At 40.5% G+C, this 23,255-nt stretch overlaps 1 protein-coding gene across 15 annotated transcripts in view; it reads right to left on the bottom strand.

Moving 5' to 3' along the window:
- LOC117512469 (ERC protein 2) overlaps positions 1 to 23,255 on the bottom strand; it is a 503,700-nt gene that overhangs the window by 155,839 nt on the left and 324,606 nt on the right. For 14 of the 15 annotated variants that reach the window (XR_004561301.1, XR_004561300.1, XM_034172555.1 and 11 more), the window contains one exon: positions 18,843 to 19,003. Coding sequence is in view for 13 of the 15 variants with exons in the window: in XM_034172555.1 (XP_034028446.1) it covers positions 18,843 to 19,003 (161 nt within the window). In the remaining 2 variants the exon portion in view is untranslated. Of the gene's footprint in view, positions 1 to 18,842; positions 19,004 to 23,255 lie in introns of those variants that run through there. The other variant, XM_034172556.1, reaches the window with a different exon arrangement.

Raw genomic sequence — 23,255 nt, forward strand, 5'->3', positions numbered from 1 at the left:
ACAAAACTTTCTCATTTTAATTTCCTGCACATTCAGTTAAAATCAACACAGAAAAAGTAAGTAAGTCCCTTCGGCTGCTCCCTTGTTTTGCACTCGGGGTCGCCACAGCAAATCCAAGGTGGCTCTGCATGTTGAATTGGTACAGGTTTTATGCCGGATGCCCTTCCTGACGCAACTCCACATTACATGGAGAAATGTGGCAGGGGTGGGATTTGAACCACACTGAAGCTTCCATACTGAAACCAAACGCACTAACCACTTGGCCACCACCCCTGCTAAAATCAACACAGAAACTTTGCTTAGTTTATTACCACCCTTGAAAAATGTCAGCTACCTATTTTATAAACACTATCCAATCTAGAACCTGTGGATCCCCACGGGCAATGTGCTAGTTTGAATTTTAATACACAGTGTATCCTAGAGCTAGGTACCTACTAAGTATTTGGACAGTAACACTTTTTTTTTGTTTTTTTTGTTTGTTTTTTTTTTGCAATTTTGCCCTTGCACACCACCATTATGGAGATGAATTCAAACAACTGAGATGCACCTGTAGCGTAGACTTTCAGCTTTAATTCAACGGGTTTAACAAAATTTGTGCATTAACCACTTCAAATTTAAAACCATTTTTAGAGATAGTACCTCCATTTTCAGAGGACATGATTAATTGGACAAACTAAATATAAGGATTATGGTGAATACAAATCATCACTTTTGCAGCCAGTTTTTCTTTACACAAGTCAGGCATGGATACAACTTTTGTCTGTTGCATCACCAGTTTTACAGCTTCATGGAGTGGCACAGAGAAGAATTTTCTTAAAAAAAATGAAGATTTGATCTGTTCATATGAAAGCACTGTCAACACTACACCATGCTCCCTCTCATTCATACACACATGCTCTGTCTTGTTCTAACTGACTTTCATTCCCCTGCTCTCCAGGGCATATCTCTATCTCTCCAAGGTTGCATCAATGTCCTCCCTGCTCTCACTACACATCATAAAGTCAGTGTATCAGTTGCACAAAATTATACATTCATTCATTGTTTATTGATATTCAGAAAATACATATATTAGTTTTTCCATTAAGATTTATCACTTTTTGAGAAAATAATAATAATAATAAAAAAATAATTAATTCAAATATCCTATCTTGTGATGTAAAATAAAATAAAATAAAATTCCTGGCTCTGCAATATGAGTTGGATCAGCCTCAAAGTATAATGATCTGTTCTCCAAAAGACCACATACTTTAGTAAAAAGTGGTTTTAAATTTTTTGATATATCCTCCTGACAAAAAGACAAAAACTAATGGCAATGAAAACATAACCTTGGCGGAGAATAATCATGAAAGCATGTACTGCAGTATAATTTGTTTTTGTCCATATGCCAACTTCAATTGTTCTTGGTATAAAGGCATTTTATAATGACTATTTCTTTCATTTTTGATTTTTCCATAAGATGCCAAAATGTGAAGGCAAATGAAATGTTCTTTATGGCCTGATGTGTTGCAGGTGTGTGTTGTTGGATTCCATTTCTTCATTCTGCTTTCACCCATTTTGTTTTCTCTTTGCATTCACCCTCAGACACCTTGCTTTTTCTTTCTTTTGGTTTCCTGCGCTTGCTCCCACACCTCACAGGTCTACGTTCCTCGTGTACTCCCTGTTCTTCTGCCACTCTCTCCATCATTCCTCTCCTCCCTTCCTTTGTCCATCAATCCATCAATTATTCACAACCCCCATCATCAATTTTTCCATCATTTATCATTTTCTGCTCAGTTATCTACACCTTCTTCTTTTCCACCAAAGTCTCTATTAATAGCTGCAAAAGTTTCTGTCTAAACTTTAAACATTCTGCTTTAAAAATTTCCACTTTGCCAAAACTGTCTATTAAAAAAAAAAAAAAAAAAATGCTTCTGCTTCATTTCTTTATCATCAGTTTCCAACACCAAAAGGTAAACAGAGATAATACCGGCAGCATTCCCATGTCTACAGGAGGGTCAAGTTCAGTAAGCCACTGCAATGTTGTGGCGTGCAGTATTATCCCATTCATACTTGGGAAACATCTCAATGGCTCGTTATTGAAAATGTCCAAAGACATTATTTCTCTATTGTGTACCTACACCCTGTGACCCGACACTCAGCCCGCTCCTCTGAAAGCCACGTGCGTGTGTGCGTGTGTATACAGTACAGTACGGTGGAAACTCAATCCGGTGTGGGATGATAGAACAGACCTGTGTTGCTGCTTATACATCAAGCATTCAACTCCGAATTTGAAAAAGGGCACAGAACTCTCTCACTGAACACTAAGAAACGCTAGTATGCGAAGAGAGGATATTGAAAATGATTTTTTCCCCTCTTGTCTCTTTTATTAACAGTGTTGAAAAGCCAAGCGTCTGCTCTCATCCCTCTCTCGCTCCTTCTCTCTCCTTCTCGGGCTCACAGTTCACTGGAGAACGTTCTTCAAATGGTTTGTTTCAGCCGCTCTTCTTGACAAATGCCACATTACAGAAGAACTTGGCCCACATTCAAACTTCTCTCATGATTTCTAAGATTTGAAATACTTCAGTTTGCACAGCCCCCTCCGCACAACTCCCCCTTTCCATTATACCTTCCCTCTCATTCTATCTCCTTTTTCTCCTCGCAGTCCCTCTAACCTCCCTCGTCTTTCTCTCTTTCCTCTGTTATCCTCTGCTATGGAAATAAGGCCCCACGAAGCAAAAAGTCCATTTGTGTGACTTTGTGCACATCTACAGACATGAATGATTATATGTGAGTCGCACTCAAGTTGTGTGTACATTCAACACGTCTTTCCAGCTTGCTCCGATATAAAGGCAGTCTCACGAAGCTTCGCCCCTCGCCATTCACTGGCCCTTTAATCCTCATCATCAGTGACCCAAACCCCAGCCATTGACCTCTTCATACACACAGAGAATCTAAGGCACAAGAGACCACACAGACACATTCATGCCCTCTGTGCCCTTCCATTAAGGCTTACCAGTGCAGACTTGGAGTAAGTCTCAGTCTCAAATACAAATGCAGAGAAACTGATCCTGTTTGTTTCTGTTTATGGCAACCAACCATCACACTAGTCTTGCTTGTCAGAAGTATTTCTGATGGTAATATAATACTGATTTAAGACTAGTGCCAGCAACATCCAAAAGCATCATTCCAACATCAGATCTGCGAATGTGTTTGTGATTTAACATGTATGTAGAAGTATGGATTGTATAACCTCAATTTCGATGAAGTTGGGACATTGTGTGAAATCTTAATAAAAACAGAATACAATGATTTGCAAATCCTCTTCAACCTATATTCAATTGATTAGACCACAAAGAGAAAATATTTAATGTTCAAACTGATAGCCTTTTTTGTTTTGTACAAATATTTGCTCATTTTGAAATGGATGCCTGCAATACATTTCTAAAAAGCTGGGACAGGGGCAACAAAAGACTGGGAAAGTTGATGAATGCTCAAAGAACACCTGTGTGGAACATTCCAACGGTGAACAGGTTAATTGGTGAGTGTTGTAGGAGCATCCCCAAAAGGCTCAGCCGTTCACAAGCAAAGCAAGGATCACCACTTTGTGAATTGCATGAAAAAATAGTACATCAGTTTAAGAACAGTTTTTCTCAACGTTCAATAATAATAATTGTTAATAATATAATATTGATTAATAGTTTTACCTTGCGTTAATGTCATTATGTCACACGGTCACGTGACGGTGCGCAGCCTCTCGGGTTGGCTTATTATCTGGAAGTGAGTCACTCCCGGTAGAAGCGTGAGGGACACGCTTGGGGAAAGTTTGCTGCAGGTAGGTCTTCGCAATTTACTCGTTTTCGCTGTTAAAAGTTCCCGATTTAACACGTCATTCTGGACTTTAGGAGCCGTCCGACAGAGCCGTCGTTTGCCAAACAGAAGTTTAGAATCACTTAGAAAGACAGAATTGGTAAGTAATGCTAACGTTAGCTTGGCGCCTATACGTTTTAATGGGTTACCCTAGCCCAGCCGTCCCATTTATTTTATATGGGATGGTTAGCATGGAATGTTGAACACGTTTTCTCTCATTATATCCAATGAAATGACTTTGTTGTTATGTTAAATGTCTATTTGTGTCTACTTTAACTGTAATTTGTTTATGAATGTATTTCAAGGCATTTCTGGCCAACTTTTGTCCAATTGTTGGTGCTAATAAGCTAATGCACTGTGCACTCAGAATGCACTTTGGTTTTTGATTAGTGTTATGAATATTGATCACTGTTATTTATTAATAAAGTGAATACTTTTTTGATACAATTATTTATAAGGAAAATTTATATTGTACAATATTGGATTTTGATTGTTATTTATAATACAACTTGTATTATTTATTGAGGTTCGATTAGGTGCACATGGATTTATACTGGTCCTGTTTTATCAATCAACTCAATCAACTTTTTTCTTGTATAGCGCCAAATCACAACAAACAGTTGCCCCAAGGCGCTCCACATTGCAAGGCAAGGCCATACAATAATTATGAAACACAGTCTACGTCTAAAGCAACATAACCAAGGGATGGTCCAGGGTCACCCGATCCAGCCCTAACTATAAGCTTTAGCGAAAAGGAAAGTTTTAAGCCTAATCTTAAAAGTAGAGAGGGTATCTGTCTCCCTGATCTGAATTGGGAGCTGGTTCCACAGGAGAGGAGCCTGAAAGCTGAAGGCTCTGCCTCCCATTCTACTCTTACAAACCCTAGGAACTACAAGTAAGCCCGCAGTCTGAGAGCGAAGCGCTCTAATGGGGTAATATGGTACTACGAGGTCCCTAAGATAAGATGGGACCTGATTATTCAAAACCTTATAAGTAAGAAGAAGAATTTTAAATTCTATTCTAGCATTAACAGGAAGCCAATGAAGGGAGGCCAACACGGGTGAGATATGCTCTCTCCTGCTAGTCCCCGTCAGTACTCTAGCTGCAGCATTCTGAACCAACTGAAGGCTTTTTAGGGAACTTTTAGGACAACCTGATAATAATGAATTACAATAGTCCAGCCTAGAGGAAACAAATGCATGAATTAGTTTTTCAGCATCACTCTGAGACAAGACCTTTCTGATTTTAGAGATATTGCGTAAATGCAAAAAGGCAGTCCTACATATTTGTTTAATATGCGCTTTGAATGACATATCCTGATCAAAAATAACTCCAAGATTTCTCACAGTATTACTAGAGGTCAGGGAAATGCCATCCAGAGTAAAAATCTGGTTAGACACCATGCTTCTAAGATTTGTGGGGCCAAGTACAATAACTTCAGTTTTATCTGAGTTTAAAAGCAGGAAATTAGAGGTCATCCATGTCTTTATGTCTGTAAGACAATCCTGCAGTTTAGCTAATTGGTGCGTATCCTCTGGCTTCATGGATAGATAAAGCTGGGTATCATCTGCGTAACAATGAAAATTTAAGCAATACCGTCTAATAATACTGCCAAAGGGAAGCATGTATAAAGTGAATAAAATTGGTCCTAGCACAGAACCTTGTGGAACTCCATAATTAACTTTAGTCTGTGAAGAAGATTCCCCATTTACATGAACAAACTGTAATCTATTAGACAAATATGATTCAAACCACAGCAGCGCAATGCCTTTAATACCTATGACATGCTCTAATCTCTGTAATAAAATTTTATGGTCAACAGTATCAAAAGCAGCACTGAGGTCCAACAGAACAAGCACAGAGATAAGTCCACTGTCCGAAGCCATAAGAAGATCATTTGTAACCTTCACTAATGCTGTTTCTGTACTATGATGAATTCTAAAACCTGACTGAAACTCTTCAAATAGACCATTCCTCTGCAGGTGATCAGTTAGCTGTTTTACAACTACCCTCTCAAGAATCTTTGAGAGAAAAGGAAGGTTGGAGATTGGCCTATAATTAGCTAAGATAGCTGGGTCAAGTGATGGCTTTTTAAGTAATGGTTTAATTACTGCCACCTTAAAGGCCTGTGGTACATAACCAACTAACAAAGATAGATTGATCATATTTAAGATTGAAGCATTAAATAATGGTAGGACTTCCTTGAGCAGCCTGGCAGGAATGGGGTCTAATAAGCATGTTGATGGTTTGGATGAAGTAACTAATGAAAATAACTCAGACAGAACAATCGGAGAGAAAGAGTCTAACCAAATACCGGCATCACTGAAAGCAGCCAAAGATAACGATACATCTTTGGGATGGTTATGAGTAATTTTTTCTCTAATAGTCAAAATTTTGTTAGCAAAGAAAGCCATGAAGTCATTACTAGTTAAAGTTAATGGAATACTCAGCTCAATAGAGCTCTGACTCTTTGTCAGCCTGGCTACAGTGCTGAAAAGAAACCTGGGGTTGTTCTTATTTTCTTCAATTAGTGATGAGTAGAAAGATGTCCTAGCTTCACGAAGGGCTTTCTTATAGAGCAACAAACTCTTTTTCCAGGCTAAGTGAAGATCTTCTAAATTAGTGAGACGCCATTTCCTCTCCAACTTACGGGTTATCTGCTTTAAGCTACGAGTTTGTGAGTTATACCACGGAGTCAGACACTTCTGATTTAAAGCTCTCTTTTTCAGAGGAGCTACAGCATCCAAAGTTGTCTTCAATGAGGATGTAAAACTATTGACAAGATACTCTAACTCCCTTACAGAGTTTAGGTAGCTACTCTGCTCTGTGTTGGTATATGACATTAGAGAACATAAAGAAGGAATCATATCCTTAAACCTAGTTACAGCGCTTTCTGAAAGACTTCTAGTGTAATGAAACTTATTCCCCACTGCAGGGTAGTCCATCAGGGTAAATGTAAATGTTATTAAAAAATGATCAGACAAAAGGGAGTTTTCAGGGAATACTGTTAAGTCTTCTATTTCCATACCATAAGTCAGAACAAGATCTAAAATATGATTAAAGTGGTGGGTGGACTCATTTACTTTTTGAGCAAAGCCGATAGAGTCTAATAATAGATTAAATGCAGTGTTGAGGCTGTCATTCTCAGCATCTGTGTGGATGTTAAAATCGCCCACTATAATTATCTTATCTGAGCTAAGCACTAAGTCAGACAAAAGGTCTGAAAATTCACAGAGAAACTCACAGTAACGACCAGGTGGACGATAGATAATAACAAATAAAACTGGTTTTTGGGACTTCCAATTTGGATGGACAAGACTAAGAGACAAGCTTTCAAATGAATTAAAGCTCTGTCTAGGTTTTTGATTAATTAATAAGCTGGAATGGAAGATTGCTGCTAATCCTCCGCCCCGGCCCGTGCTACGAGCATTCTGACAGTTAGTGTGACTCGGGGGTGTTGACTCATTTAAACTAACATATTCATCCTGCTGTAACCAAGTTTCTGTTAGGCAGAATAAATCAATATGTTGATCAATTATTATATCATTTACCAACAGGGACTTAGAAGAAAGAGACCTAATGTTTAATAGACCACATTTAACTGTTTTAGTCTGTGGTGCAATTGAAGGTGCTATATTATTTTTTCTTTTTGAATTTTTATGCTTAAATAGATTTTTGCTAGTTATTGGTGGTCTGGGAGCAGGCACCGTCTCTACGGGGATGGGGTAATAGGGGGATGGCAGGGGGAGAGAAGCTGCAGAGAGGTGTATAAGACCACAGCTCTGCCTCCTGGTCCCAACGCTAGACAGTCACAGTTTGGAGGATCCCAAAAAATTGGCCAGATTTCTAGAAATGAGAGCTGCTCCCTCTAAAGTGGGATGGATGCCGTCTCTCCTAACAAGACCAGGTTTTCCCCAGAAGCTTTGCCAATTATCAATGAAGCCCACCTCATTTTTTGGACACCACTCAGACAGCCAGCAATTCAAGGAGAACATGCGGCTAAACATGTCACTCCCGGTCTGATTGGGGAGGGGCCCAGAGAAAACAACAGAGTCCGACATTGTTTTTGCAAAGTTACACACCGATTCAATGTTAATTTTAGTGACCTCCGATTGGCGTAACCGAGTGTCATTACTGCCGACGTGAATTACAATCTTACCAAATTTACGCTTAGCCTTAGCCAGCAATTTCAAATGTCCTTCGATGTCGCCTGCTCTGGCCCCCGGAAGACAATTGACAATGGTTGCTGGTGTCGCTAACTTCACATTTCTCAAAACAGAGTCGCCAATAACCAGAGTTTGATCCTCGGCGAGTGTATCGTCGAGTGGGGAAAAACGGTTAGAGATGTGAACGGGTTGACGGTGTACACGGGGCTTCTGTTTAGGGCTACGCTTCCTCCTCACAGTCACCCAGTCAGCCTGCCTTCCCGACTGCACGGGGTCTGCCAGGGGGGAACTAACGGCGGCTAAGCTACCTTGGTCCGCACCGACTACAGGGGCCTGGCTAGCTGTAGAATTTTCCACGGTGCGGAGTCGAGCCTCCAATTCGCCCAGCCTGGCCTCCAAAGCTACGAATAAGCTGCACTTATTACATGTACCGTTACTGCTAAAAGAGGCCGAGGAATAACTAAACATTTCACACCCAGAGCAGAAAAGTACGGGAGAGACAGGAGAAGCCGCCATGCTAAAACAGCTAAGAGCTAGTAGCTACGCTAAGCTAGCGGATTCCCAAACAGGGAATCCGACACTAGACAGGCTGTGGAGCAGCACAGGTAACGCACGACAACAGTGCTAAAATAAAATAAAAATCCACTAGACAGGCTGTGGAGCAGCACAGGTAACGCACAACAACAGTGCTAAAAAATAAAATAAAATAAAAATAAAAATCCACTGGACAGGCTGTGGAGCAGCACAGGCAACGCACGACAACAGTGCTAAAACAAAATAAAAATCCACTAGACAGGCTGTGGAGCAGCACAGGTAACGCACGACAACAGTGCTAAAATAAAATAAAAATCCACTAGACAGGCTGTGGAGCAGCACAGGTAACGCACAACAACAGTGCTAAAAAATAAAATAAAATAAAAATAAAAATCCACTGGACAGGCTGTGGAGCAGCACAGGTAACGCACAACAACAGTGCTAAAAAATAAAATAAAATAAAAATAAAAATCCACTGGACAGGCTGTGGAGCAGCACAGGCAACGCACGACAACAGTGCTAAAACAAAATAAAAATCCACTAGACAGGCTGTGGAGCAGCACAGGTAATGCACGACAACAGTGCTAAAACAAAATAGAAATCCACTAGACAGGCTGTGGAGCAGCACAGGTAACGCACAACAACAGTGCTAAAACAAAATAAAAATCCACTAGACAGGCTGTGGAGCAGCACAGGTAACGCACGACAACAGTGCTAAAACAAAATAAAAATCCACTAGACAGGCTGTGGAGCAGCACAGGTAACGCACGACAACAGTGCTAAAACAAAATAAAAATCCACTAGACAGGCTGTGGAGCAGCACAGGTAACGCACAACAACAGTGCTAAAACAAAATAAAAATCCACTGGACAGGCTGTGGAGCAGCACAGGTAACGCACAACAACAGTGCTAAAAAATAAAATAAAATAAAAATAAAAATCCACTGGACAGGCTGTGGAGCAGCACAGGCAACGCACGACAACAGTGCTAAAACAAAATAAAAATCCACTAGACAGGCTGTGGAGCAGCACAGGTAACGCACGACAACAGCGCTAAATAAAAATCCACTGGACAGGCTGTGGAGCAGCACAGGTAACGCACGACAACAGCGCCCAAAAAAATAAAATCAAAATCAAAATCCACTGGACAGGCTGTGGAGCAGCACAGGTAACGCACGACAACAGTGGTAAAAAATAAAATAAAAATCCACTGGACAGGCTGTGGAGCAGCACAGGTAACGCACGACAACAGTGCTAAAAAATAAAATAAAAATCCACTGGACAGGCTGTGGAGCAGCACAGGTAACGCACGACAACAGTGCTAAAAAAAAATAAAATAAAAAATAATAAAAAAAAAAAATAAAAAAAAAATAAAATAAAATAATAAAATAAAATCCACTGGACAGGCTGCGGAGCAGCACAGGTAACACACGACAACAGTGGTAAAAAATAAATAAAAATCCACTAGACAGGCTGTGGAGCAGCACAGGTAACACACGACAACAGTGCCAAAAAAAACAAAATAAAAATCAAAATCCACTGGACAGGCTGTGGAGCAGCACAGGCAACGCACGACAACAGTGCTAAAACAAAATAAAAATCCACTAGACAGGCTGTGGAGCAGCACAGGTAACGCACGACAACAGTGCTAAAATAAAATAAAAATCCACTAGACAGGCTGTGGAGCAGCACAGGTAACGCACAACAACAGTGCTAAAAAATAAAATAAAATAAAAATAAAATCCACTGGACAGGCTGTGGAGCAGCACAGGTAACGCACAACAACAGTGCTAAAAAATAAAATAAAATAAAAATAAAAATTCTCTGGACAGGCTGTGGAGCAGCACAGGCAACGCACGACAACAGTGCTAAAACAAAATAAAAATCCACTAGACAGGCTGTGGAGCAGCACAGGTAACGCACGACAACAGTGCTAAAACAAAATAGAAATCCACTAGACAGGCTGTGGAGCAGCACAGGTAACGCACAACAACAGTGCTAAAACAAAATAAAAATCCACTAGACAGGCTGTGGAGCAGCACAGGTAACGCACAACAACAGTGCTAAAACAAAATAAAAATCCACTAGACAGGCTGTGGAGCAGCACAGGCAACGCACGACAACAGTGCTAAAACAAAATAAAAATCCACTAGACAGGCTGTGGAGCAGCACAGGTAACGCACTACAACAGTGCTAAAACAAAATAAAAATCCACTGGACAGGCTGTGGAGCAGCACAGGTAACGCACAACAACAGTGCTAAAAAATAAAATAAAATAAAAATAAAAATCCACTGGACAGGCTGTGGAGCAGCACAGGCAACGCACGACAACAGTGCTAAAACAAAATAAAAATCCACTAGACAGGCTGTGGAGCAGCACAGGTAACGCACGACAACAGCGCTAAATAAAAATCCACTGGACAGGCTGTGGAGCAGCACAGGTAACGCACGACAACAGCGCCCAAAAAAATAAAATCAAAATCAAAATCCACTGGACAGGCTGTGGAGCAGCACAGGTAACGCACGACAACAGTGGTAAAAAATAAAATAAAAATCCACTGGACAGGCTGTGGAGCAGCACAGGTAACGCACGACAACAGTGCTAAAAAAATAAAATAAAAATAAAATAAAATAAAATAAAAATCCACTGGACAGGCTGCGGAGCAGCACAGGTAACACACAACAACAGTGCTAAAACAAAATAAAAATCCACTAGACAGGCTGTGGAGCAGCACAGGTAACGCACAACAACAGTGCTAAAACAAAATAAAAATCCACTAGACAGGCTGTGGAGCAGCACAGGTAACGCACGACAACAGTGCTAAAACAAAATAAAAATCCACTAGACAGGCTGTGGAGCAGCACAGGTAACGCACTACAACAGTGCTAAAACAAAATAAAAATCCACTGGACAGGCTGTGGAGCAGCACAGGTAACGCACAACAACAGTGCTAAAAAATAAAATAAAATAAAAATAAAAATCCACTGGACAGGCTGTGGAGCAGCACAGGCAACGCACGACAACAGTGCTAAAACAAAATAAAAATCCACTAGACAGGCTGTGGAGCAGCACAGGTAACGCACGACAACAGCGCTAAATAAAAATCCACTGGACAGGCTGTGGAGCAGCACAGGTAACGCACGACAACAGCGCCCAAAAAAATAAAATCAAAATCAAAATCCACTGGACAGGCTGTGGAGCAGCACAGGTAACGCACGACAACAGTGGTAAAAAATAAAATAAAAATCCACTGGACAGGCTGTGGAGCAGCACAGGTAACGCACGACAACAGTGCTAAAAAAAAAAAATAAAAATAAAATAAAATAAAATAAAAATCCACTGGACAGGCTGCGGAGCAGCACAGGTAACACACGACAACAGTGGTAAAAAATAAAATAAAAATCCACTAGACAGGCTGTGGAGCAGCACAGGTAACACACGACAACAGTGCCAAAAAACAAAACAAAAATCCACTGAACAGGCTGTGGAGCAGCACAGGTAACACACGACAACAGTGGTAAAAAATAAAATAAAAATCCACTGGACAGGCTGTGGAACAGCACAGGTAACGCACGACAACAGTGCTAAAAAATAAAATAAAAATCCACTGAACAGGCTGTGGAGTAGCACAGGTAACACACGACAACAGTGCTAAAAATAAAATAAAAATCCACTGGACAGGCTGTGGAGCAGCACAGGTAACACACGACAACAGTGGTAAAAAATAAAATAAAAATCCACTGGACAGGCTGTGGAACAGCACAGGTAACGCACGACAACAGTGCTAAAAAATAAAATAAAAATCCACTGAACAGGCTGTGGAGCAGCACAGGTAACGCACGACAACAGTGCTAAAAATAAAATAAAAATCCACTGGACAGGCTGTGGAGCAGCACAGGCAACGCACGACAACAGCGCCAAAAAATAAAATAAAAATCCACTGGACAGGCTGTGGAGCAGCACAGGTAACGCACGACAACAGTGCTAAAATAAAATAAAAATCCACTAGGCAGGCTGTGGAGCAGCACGACAACAGTGCTAAAAAATAAAATAAAAATAAAAACGAAAGCGTTAGCAAGCTAGTTAGCTTGCCAACGCTGATGAAGGTTAGCTGATAAAAGAGCTCCGTCGCGATGCTTCGACCGTTAGAGGTCTTCTTTAGGCGTTGGAGCACGGTGAAAAAGTAAAAAAAAGTAAAAAAGTCTTGAAAAAGACTGTTAATTCAAAGAACTCAAACAGCTCAGTTCAAACAGCTAACAGATACAGCAGAACACCGCTGTGCTCCGGAACCAGAAAAAAGTCCACCCTCCACCACAATAAGGTGGCAATTCAGGAAGGGGGTAATAATAAGAGTGGAAAATCTGGAATACTACACACCAACCATTGGAATCAGTGCTGTTATCTGACCAAGGAACCCACTTGCACATCAACACTCCCTGGTCCAGGAAGTAGTGGTTGTTATCAGTTGGGCTCTCTAAAACAGAAAAACATTTCATTAAAGTAGAATCAGCATTTTGAGCTTCAATAAGAGCTTCACGTGTTAGTGGAGGAGACATCCACTAACACGTATATATAGCCCAGGTGTTGATGGCGAGCTTGGAAATCTCTGCTCAAAGGCAATAAGGCCTGAAGCTCGGCTCTAGTCAGCAGACCACACCTGTGGATGAACTGTACCTGCTTCTGTTCTGGTCGGGTAGGAGGTTTTGCAGCCGCCCTTTAAATTCTAAGTACCTCCATAACTCGCTGCACTCGACCCAAACTCCATAAACTCTCTCACATTTCCCCAGCACTCTCACTCGGATAACCTCGGACTCTTTACAAATCGGGCTGATGAACTTTGTTTATGCGGACTGTGACAAGAAGTCACCCGGACTCTCGCATCTTGGGTTTTTGGTGAAACTTTGAACTGAATTTTCCAATTGTGAATTTTTTATATGAATGGTCATTCGAATATCACTTGTTTGTTCAATGATGTTTGTTTCATTGTCTTTGTAAAATATATGGTACCAGCAAAACACAATTTCTTGTGTCAGTCTCCCTTTGCTCCGAGAGTCTAATTTATCTTGTGATACGTAGCCTAGAACTATAAATATACAACTGTTACTTTCCAGTACATTCATACTATTGTACTTCACCTAATGTAATAGTCGGGTTACACTGTGGTCTGATGAGTCCAAATTTCAAATTGTTTTTGGAAATCATAGATGTCATGTCCTCCGGACAAAAGAGGAAAAACACCATCCAGATTGTTACCAGCGCAAAGTTCAAAAGCCAGCATCTGTGATGGTATGGGGGTGTGTTAGTGCCCATGGTATGGGCAACTTACACACCTGTGATGGCACCATCAATGCTGAAAGGTACAGCCAGGTTCTGGAACAACACACGCTGCCATCCAAACAACGTCTTTTTCAGGGACGTCCCTGCATATTTCAGCAAGACAATGCCAAGCCACATTCTGCATATGTGGTGCATTATGAAGTGCAAAATACGACAAGTGAGACCCCGGACTGTTGACCAACTGAAGTCGTACCTCAAGCAAGAATGGGAAAGAATTCCACCTACAAAGCTTCAACAATTAGTAACCTCAGTTCCCAAACGCTTATTGAGTGTTGTTAGAAGGAAAGGTGATGTAACACAGTAGTAAACATACCACTGTCCCAGCTTTTTTGAAATGTGTTGCAGGCATCCATTTCAAAATGAGCAAATAATTTGCACAAAAACAATAAAGTTTATCAGTTTGAACATTAAATATCTTGCTTTTGTGGTGTAATCAATTGAATATAGGTTGAAGAGGTTTTTTTCACAATGTCCCAACTTCATTGGAATTGGGGTTGTACAGTCCATATATAATATGTAACATATTTCCTTTGATGAAACTCCTGTGTAATGTTTGGAAGCTGCATATTGGAGCAGACAAAGATGTATCACATGTGCATTTATTTGGCCTCCTGGTTTTCAGTAATCTGCACATATACGAAGGTCAGCTGAAATTATTTAGGATAACTATGAAGGTATAATGTCAAAGCAATTCAACTTGGTATCTAAATATTTTAACTCTTTCTTCACTAACTCTTTAATATAGAGCAGGTGTCTCAGTGGGAGAAGGAGGTGGGTTCATTTCCCAGACATGCTAGTCCATGGCACGACACTTCATCTACATTTTCCAAGTCCACCCAGCCGTAACGTGGCATTGGCCTTAGCTGGGGAAGCAACCTGTGTCAGACTGTGTCCTATCAAGTGGGAGTTATATAATCCATGGATAAGCCCCGGCATCAATGGGCATCAGGTTCTTCCACAGTGTTCCTCAAACATTTTCAGACCAAGAACCACTGAACCAAATATCCCAAAACAATTGCGTGGGTTACACACACACACACACACACACACACACACATATATATATATATATATGGACTCATTTTTAAATCATTTGAGACAATATACCTTAGGACCAATAAGGGTCACCCTGGACCACGAGTGGTCCACGGAGCACTGTTGGAGAATCGCTGGTCTTGGACTTACTTGCTCCAGTAAGTGTGTTTCTTTCCTGGTGTAAGGGACTCTGATTCAATGTTCTACTCTGCTCCATCCACTCTTCTTCCCCAGCCATCTGAATCACTAGAGTATGAGCTGCATCTGTTTAGAATCTATTTAATCATGCCAGTTACTCAGCTCTGTGTCAGTTGTTGATCCAACATGTATTTGCACACTGTCTCAACATTTATGTGTGAAGATTTCTTTTGCTTGTGATGTGATCTTGCTTGTTGCTGTTGTTTGTTTATTGATTTTTGGGGGGAGGGTGATTTTTGTTTTTGCCTTCCTGGTGCCTGCTTTCTGTGCTCAGTTTAAGATCTCTTTTTTGGTTGAGACCTATTTGCCTGTTTTTCACCATGAGTCCTTAGATTATCTATGTGTTTTGTCTGAATTAAGAAACTCTACACTTGAATCCTGTGAAAGCAGTTTTCATTAAACCAGGAATGTCTGTATTTGGTCTTTTGCAGAAGACTTTGAAAGGCATATTGATCAAAAACAAATAAAAAGGACAATAAAAATTGGCATTATGTTATTCAGTTCCTGCAGCGAAAGGGTTTAACTACCAAAGACATTAATTTGATGTGGTTGGTGGATTAGTTAATAATGCTTCAGCTAAAGTGGACAGTTGAATTTAAAAGGGGCGGCAATAGCTCAGTTGGTAGACTGAGCCGTCTTGTGACCGAAAGGTCAGGGGTTCAAAAATCTGCATGTTGCTGTTGTGTCCGTGGGCAAGACACTTATCCCACTTTGCCTGTGTATGAATGAGGTGGTGGTCAGAGGGGCCTTAAGCGCTGAATGGCAGCCACACTTCCGTCAGCTTGCCCCAGGGCAGCTGTGGCTACACTAGTAGCTTACCATCACCAATGTGTGAATGTGCGAGTGAATGAATAATAAAACTTGTAAAGCACTTTGGGTGTCTTGAAAAGCACTCTATAAATCCAACTCATTATAATTAGTATGATTAAAAGGAATACAAAGAGCCTTGGAGATGACCAAGCAGAGGTTTGGCCTCTAAACCAGAGGGAAAAACATTAATCATACACATAAATTAAGAAGATGGTCAGGTCAGGGAACATGCGCAGATGCCACACAGCAACCATACAGCAAACCAACAGAACTGCCCCAGGTCACAGATAACAACCCCCCAGGCAGACAGCTGGTCCATCGCCACCTCTTGGAAGTATAAATCTATCTGTCACAGCCAAGTAAAACATGGACGTACTCTAGGCCTTTTTCAATTTGTGAGGTCCTCAACATGTACAAGCAGGACCGTGCCCAGAGACATGCACCACTTGGACAAAATGTCATAACTGATGGTCCATCACGATACAAATGATACTACTACTTAGTGTCCCGAAGTAACCATTCATGTAACACAAATGATGATGACAGACAACAGACAGTTCAATGTCAATCAATGCTGTGATGCTTGTGAGAAGCCTCTGTGTTTGTTGAGGTGGAACATGAGGCTAAGACCAAATACCAAACCTGAATGCATGTGTGTTGGAGGAGGTCTTTCTTCACTAGGACAATGCCCCAGCTCACGATTTGATGGGTGCCATGTGTGACTGTGACTTTCAGCTGGATGATCACCATCTAGTCTTCCATAATTTAGCACCACCAGATTTCCTTCTTTTCCAAAACCAGGGAAACAAAATTGACAGGGAAGCAACATCGGAACAATGAGGATGCCATATCTGCCAAGTGTTTCATGACTATCACGTTCTTAACATGCTTGTTTGTTTGTTCTGATGTTTTATATCTATAATCTTTTTATCTGTCGGCGCTTTGACTTCAAAACACTATATAAATAAAGTGGATTCATTGAGTCATTCCCACCGTGCATCCTGGTTAGACGAGGAACTTTTCAATCAAACGTTGCATGGAAGTGACACAAATACATTCACATGCACATTCCTTTAAGCAATGGTGTTTTCAGAGATACTAGCAAGTAAAAATTCATTTAAATAGTATTTTTTCAGGCAAATGTGTGTCAGCTTGCCCTTTTGCACTGCACTGAGTGACTTAAAAGACATTCCTCTGAGGTACGACATGTTCTTTATGCTCCTTCAATCAGAACACTTAAAGTGAACACACATGTAGCATTCGTGCACATACCCTCTGACAAATTCACACATGGAAATACATACGGTCCTGCAAACATTTTGTGTGTGCAATTTCCTCCTTTTCTAACTCTCACATGCACTCGCACAAGGACATCCACATGTAAAAACAGCCGTATGGACATTTTCTAACCTGCCCCACCTGTCCTCAATAAATGTAACTTTTCACAATGTTTCTGCAGGCTACAGCAGGTTTGGATTCAAAATAAAGCTCAGAATTGATGTCTATATCAAACGCACACAGATGCACATGTGAACAGGTGAACATATGAAATTGCCTAATATGTGCACACAGTTGCAGTCACAGCAACATCTTTAAGACATAGAGTAAAGGCTCAGCCACACTGAGTTTTTTTTTTTTTACATATACCAACCAACCACTGATGACAGGAAACAAATTTTCCCATAATGCTTTTCGGCATGTGTGTCTGTAAAATGCTAAAACCTTCAAAATTAGCATATTATCTCATCTCATCTCTCATCTCATCTTCAACCGCTTTTCCGGGTTCGGGTCGCGGGGGCAACAGCTCCAGCAGGAGACCCCAGACTTCCCTTTCCCATCCCACATTGACCACCTCTGACTGGAGGATCCCGAGGCGTTCATAGGCCAATGTGGAGATATAATCTCTCCACCTAGTCCCGGGTCTTCCCCGGGGTCTCCTCCCAGATGGACATGCCTGGAACACCTCACTTGGGAGGTGCCCAGGAGGCATCCTTACCAGATGCCCGAACCACCTCAGCTGGATCCTCAGCTGGAAATTAGTGTATTACTATAAACTAAAAGTATACCTGATATTTTCACTTTGTAAAATGACAGAGGTGACATTAATTTCAATAACTTGTCCGGAATTACTTTGTTTAAAATTTTAACCATAAGTCAAAACTGTCTTGCTGTGCATGACTCCTGTGATTCAACTGCAAGTCTGTATGGTGTGAAAATAAATGATTTTTTTTCTCTCTCCCCCTCTTTTCTCTCTAGTAGCCAGCTCTCCTCTGCTGTCAGAGGATTGAGCTCTACTTCTCATAGCTTTCTGTCTGCTACAAAACATGTAACAGGCAGGCACTAAAATGCATGATTTCAGGCTTTACAAATGTGTTTAAGCTTTATTCACTATGCCTGCAAAACTATATTAGTGGTCTAAAAGTTATTGGAACTAAATTTAGCAGAAATAAATTGGTCTGCTGATGGTTTTCAAAGTTAGCTGAAAAACGAATCAACTAACAAAAAAGTTAGGTTCGCTAATTAGCGGTTAGCAGATTAGCGGAACTGTGCCACCACTGGCACCACAATATTAACATTTTGGTGACAGCAGAACATGCATGTTACTACGTCAGCAATATCCAATCTTGCTGATTTCACTCACCAAGCAGTTAAAACTGGATTTGTAAATTCCTCATGCAGTTGAACAACATAGTACGACATCGTTGCTTAAGCATGTTGGCATTAATATTTACAGCAAAGCAAAGCCATGAATGCAAGGTATATAGTGTAGCATATGGCTAATCTACATTGTGTGTTATTGTATGAGGTCTGCACTGATGATAGTGTCATTATTGGATATATCTAAAGACTTACATGTTGGTATTACTTACAAACACACAGATAAAAATAGCACACATGGATAGATGTGGGACTAACTTCATCTCCAGAATTTCATCCAGCTGTTTGCGTCTCTCCACACGTAGACTGCTGAGGTGTCCATCTCTTTCATATAGGGACTGCTGAGTAGAAGACAGACAAAGCTTGGTGGCATCCAATTCCCGACGTGTCTTCTCCAAAGCCCCCATCAGCTCCTCCAACTGTGTGTGAGGAGACATACATACAGTACACAGTCAGATACACCACAAGTGTCAATGGTAAGGACACACAGCATGCCCAAGAATTTCTAACTGCGTGTGTCTTTTCTCCAACATAACAAAATCAAAGCAGATTTTAACCCTCAAGAGCCTAAGTGGGGTCATTTATGACCCAGGGCATTTATTTTTGGGCACTATTTTCTCATTTTATTTGGAAAGGTTTTCCTACCATGAATTTGTGGCAATACAGTTGCATGCAAAGGTTTGGGCACCCCTGATATTTTTCATAATTTTCCATTAAAAAGCATTGGTTGTCTGGATAAGAAATTTCAGTTAAATATATCATATAGCAGATGAACACACTGATATTTGAGAAGTGAAATGAAGTTACTCATATTTAAGGAAAGTGTGCAATAATTATTTGATCAAAATTAGGTAAGTGCATTAATTTGGGAGCCCTTGTCATTTTATTGATTTGAATACATTTAGCACTAATTATTGCAACACAAAATTGGTTTGGTAAGCTCACTGACCCTTGACCTCCTTACAAAGGTGAATGAAATCATGAGAAATAGCATTTAAGGTGGCCATTTGCAAATGTTTCCCCTCTTTGCATCTCTTCTAATAAGTGACAACATGGGAGCCTCTAAACAACTCTCAAATGATCTAAAAACAAAGACTGTTCAACATCATGGTTTAGGGGAAGGATAAAAAAGCTATCTCCGAGACTTCAATCAATCAATCAATCAATTTTTTTATATAGCGCCAAATCACAACAAACAGTTGCCCCAAGGCGCTTTATATTGTAAGGCAAGGCCATACAATAATTATGTAAAACCCCAACGGTCAAAACGACCCCCTGTGAGCAAGCACTTGGCTACAGTGGGAAGGAAAAACTCCCTTTTAACAGGAAGAAACCTCCAGCAGAACCAGGCTCAGGGAGGGGCAGTCTTCTGCTGGGACTGGTTGGGGCTGAGGGAGAGAACCAGGAAAAAGACATGCTGTGGAGGGGAGCAGAGATCGATCACTAATGATTAAATGCAGAGTGGTGCATACAGAGCAAAAAGAGAGAGAAACAGTGCATCATGGGAACCCCCCAGCAGTCTACGTCTATAGCAGCATAACTAAGGGATGGTTCAGGGTCACCTGATCCAGCCCTAACTATAAGCTTTAGCAAAAAGGAAAGTTTTAAGCCTAATCTTAAAAGTAGAGAGGGTGTCTGTCTCCCTGATCTGAATTGGGAGCTGGTTCCACAGGAGAGGAGCCTGAAAGCTGAAGGCTCTGCCTCCCATTCTACTCTTACAAACCCTAGGAACTACAAGAAAGCCTGCAGTCTGAGAGCGAAGCGCTCTATTGGGGTGATATGGTACTACGAGGTCCCTAAGATAAGATGGGACCTGATTATTCAAAACCTTATAAGTAAGAAGAAGAATTTTAAATTCTATTCTAGAATTAACAGGAAGCCAATGAAGAGAGGCCAATATGGGTGAGATATGCTCTCTCCTTCTAGTCCCCGTCAGTACTCTAGCTGCAGCATTTTGAATTAACTGAAGGCTTTTTAGGGAACTTTTAGGACAACCTGATAATAATGAATTACAATAGTCCAGCCTAGAGGAAATAAATGCATGAATTAGTTTTTCAGCATCACTCTGAGACAAGACCTTTCTGATTTTAGAGATATTGCGTAAATGCAAAAAAGCAGTCCTACATATTTGTTTAATATGCGCTTTGAATGACATATCCTGATCAAAAATGACTCCAAGATTTCTCACAGTATTACTAGAGGTCAGGGTAATGCCATCCACAGTAAGGATCTGGTTAGACACCATGTTTCTAAGATTTGTGGGGCCAAGTACAATAACTTCAGTTTTATCTGAGTTTAAAAGCAGGAAATTAGAGGTCATCCATGTCTTTATGTCTGTAAGACAATCCTGCAGTTTAGCTAATTGGTGTGTGTCCTCTGGCTTCATGGATAGATAAAGCTGGGTATCATCTGCGTAACAATGAAAATTTAAGCAATACCGTCTAATAATACTGCCTAAGGGAAGCATGTATAAAGTGAATAAATTGGTCCTAGCACAGAACCTTGTGGAACTCCATAATTAACTTTAGTCTGTGAAGAAGATTCCCCATTTACATGAACAAATTGTAATCTATTAGACAAATATGATTCAAACCACCGCAGCACAGTGCCTTTAATACCTATGGCATGCTCTAATCTCTGTAATAAAATTTTATGGTCAACAGTATCAAAAGCAGCACTGAGGTCTAACAGAACAAGCACAGAGATGAGTCCACTGTCCGAGGCCATAAGAAGATCATTTGTAACCTTCACTAATGCTGTTTCTGTACTATGATGAATTCTAAAACCTGACTGAAACTCTTCAAATAGACCATCCCTCTGCAGATGATCAGTTAGCTGTTTTACAACTACCCTTTCAAGAATTTTTGAGAGAAAAGGAAGGTTGGAGATTGGCCTATAATTAGCTAAGATAGCTGGGTCAAGTGATGGCTTTTTAAGTAATGGTTTAATTACTGCCACCTTAAAAGCCTGTGGTACATAGCCAACTAACAAAGATAGATTGATCATATTTAAGATCGAAGCATTAAATAATGGTAGGGCTTCCTTGAGCAGCCTGGTAGGAATGGGGTCTAATAAACATGTTGATGGTTTGGATGAAGTAACTAATGAAAATAACTCAGACAGAACAATCGGAGAGAAAGAGTCTAACCAAATACAGGCATCACTGAAAGCAGCCAAAGATAACGATACGTCTTTGGGATGGTTATGAGTAATTTTTTCTCTAATAGTTAAAATTTTGTTAGCAAAGAAAGTCATGAAGTCATTACTAGTTAAAGTTAATGGAATACTCAGCTCAATAGAGCTCTGACTCTTTGTCAGCCTGGCTACAGTGCTGAAAAGAAACCTGGGGTTGTTCTTATTCTCCTCAACTAGTGATGAGTAGAAAGATGTCCTAGCTTTATGGAGGGCTTTTTTATAGAGCAACAGACTCTTTTTCCAGGCTAAGTGAAGATCTTCTAAATTAGTGAGACGCCATTTCCTCTCCAACTTACGGGTTATCTGCTTTAAGCTACGAGTTTGTGAGTTATACCACGGAGTCAGGCACTTCTGATTTAAAGCTCTCTTTTTTAGAGGAGCTACAGCATCCAAAGTTGTCTTCAATGAGGATGTAAAACTATTGACGAGATACTCTATCTCACTTACAGAGTTTAGGTAGCTACTCTGCACTGTGTTGGTATATGGCATTAGAGAACATAAAGAAGGAATCATATCCTTAAACCTAGTTACAGCGCTTTCTGAAAGACTTCTAGTGTAATGAAACTTATTCCCCACTGCTGGGTAGTCCATCAGAGTAAATGTAAATGTTATTAAGAAATGATCAGACAGAAGGGAGTTTTCAGGGAATACTGTTAAGTCTTCTATTTCCATACCATAAGTCAGAACAAGATCTAAGATATGATTAAAGTGGTGGGTGGACTCATTTACTTTTTGAGCAAAGCCAATAGAGTCTAATAATAGATTAAATGCAGTGTTGAGGCTGTCATTCTCAGCATCTGTGTGGATGTTAAAATCGCCCACTATAATTATCTTATCTGAGCTAAGCACTAAGTCAGACAAAAGGTCTGAAAATTCACAGAGAAACTCACAGTAACGACCAGGTGGACGATAGATAATAACAAATAAAACTGTTTTTTGGGACTTCCAATTTGGATGGACAAGACTAAGAGTCAAGCTTTCAAATGAATTAAAGCTCTGTCTGGGTTTTTGATTAATTAATAAGCTGGAATGGAAGATTGCTGCTAATCCTCCGCCCCGGCCCGTGCTACGAGCATTCTGACAGTTAGTGTGACTCGGGGGTGTTGACTCATTTAAACTAACATATTCATCCTGCTGTAACCAGGTTTCTGTAAGGCAGAATAAATCAATATGTTGATCAATTATTATATCATTTACCAACAGGGACTTAGAAGAGAGAGACCTAATGTTTAACTGTTTTAGTCTGTGGTGCAGTTGAAGGTGCTATATTATTTTTTCTTTTTGAATTTTTATGCTTAAATAGATTTTTGCTGGTTATTGGTAGTCTGGGAGCAGGCACCGTCTCTACGGGGATGGGGTAATGAGGGGATGGCAGGGGGAGAGAAGCTGCAGAGAGGTGTGTAAGACTACAACTGTCTACTTCAGCTGTCAGTTTCCACTGTGAGGAACATAGTGAGGAAATGGAAAACCGCAGGC

This window comes from Thalassophryne amazonica, chromosome 6 (genome assembly GCF_902500255.1).
Source record: "Thalassophryne amazonica chromosome 6, fThaAma1.1, whole genome shotgun sequence".
Lineage (NCBI taxonomy): Eukaryota > Metazoa > Chordata > Actinopteri > Batrachoidiformes > Batrachoididae > Thalassophryne > Thalassophryne amazonica.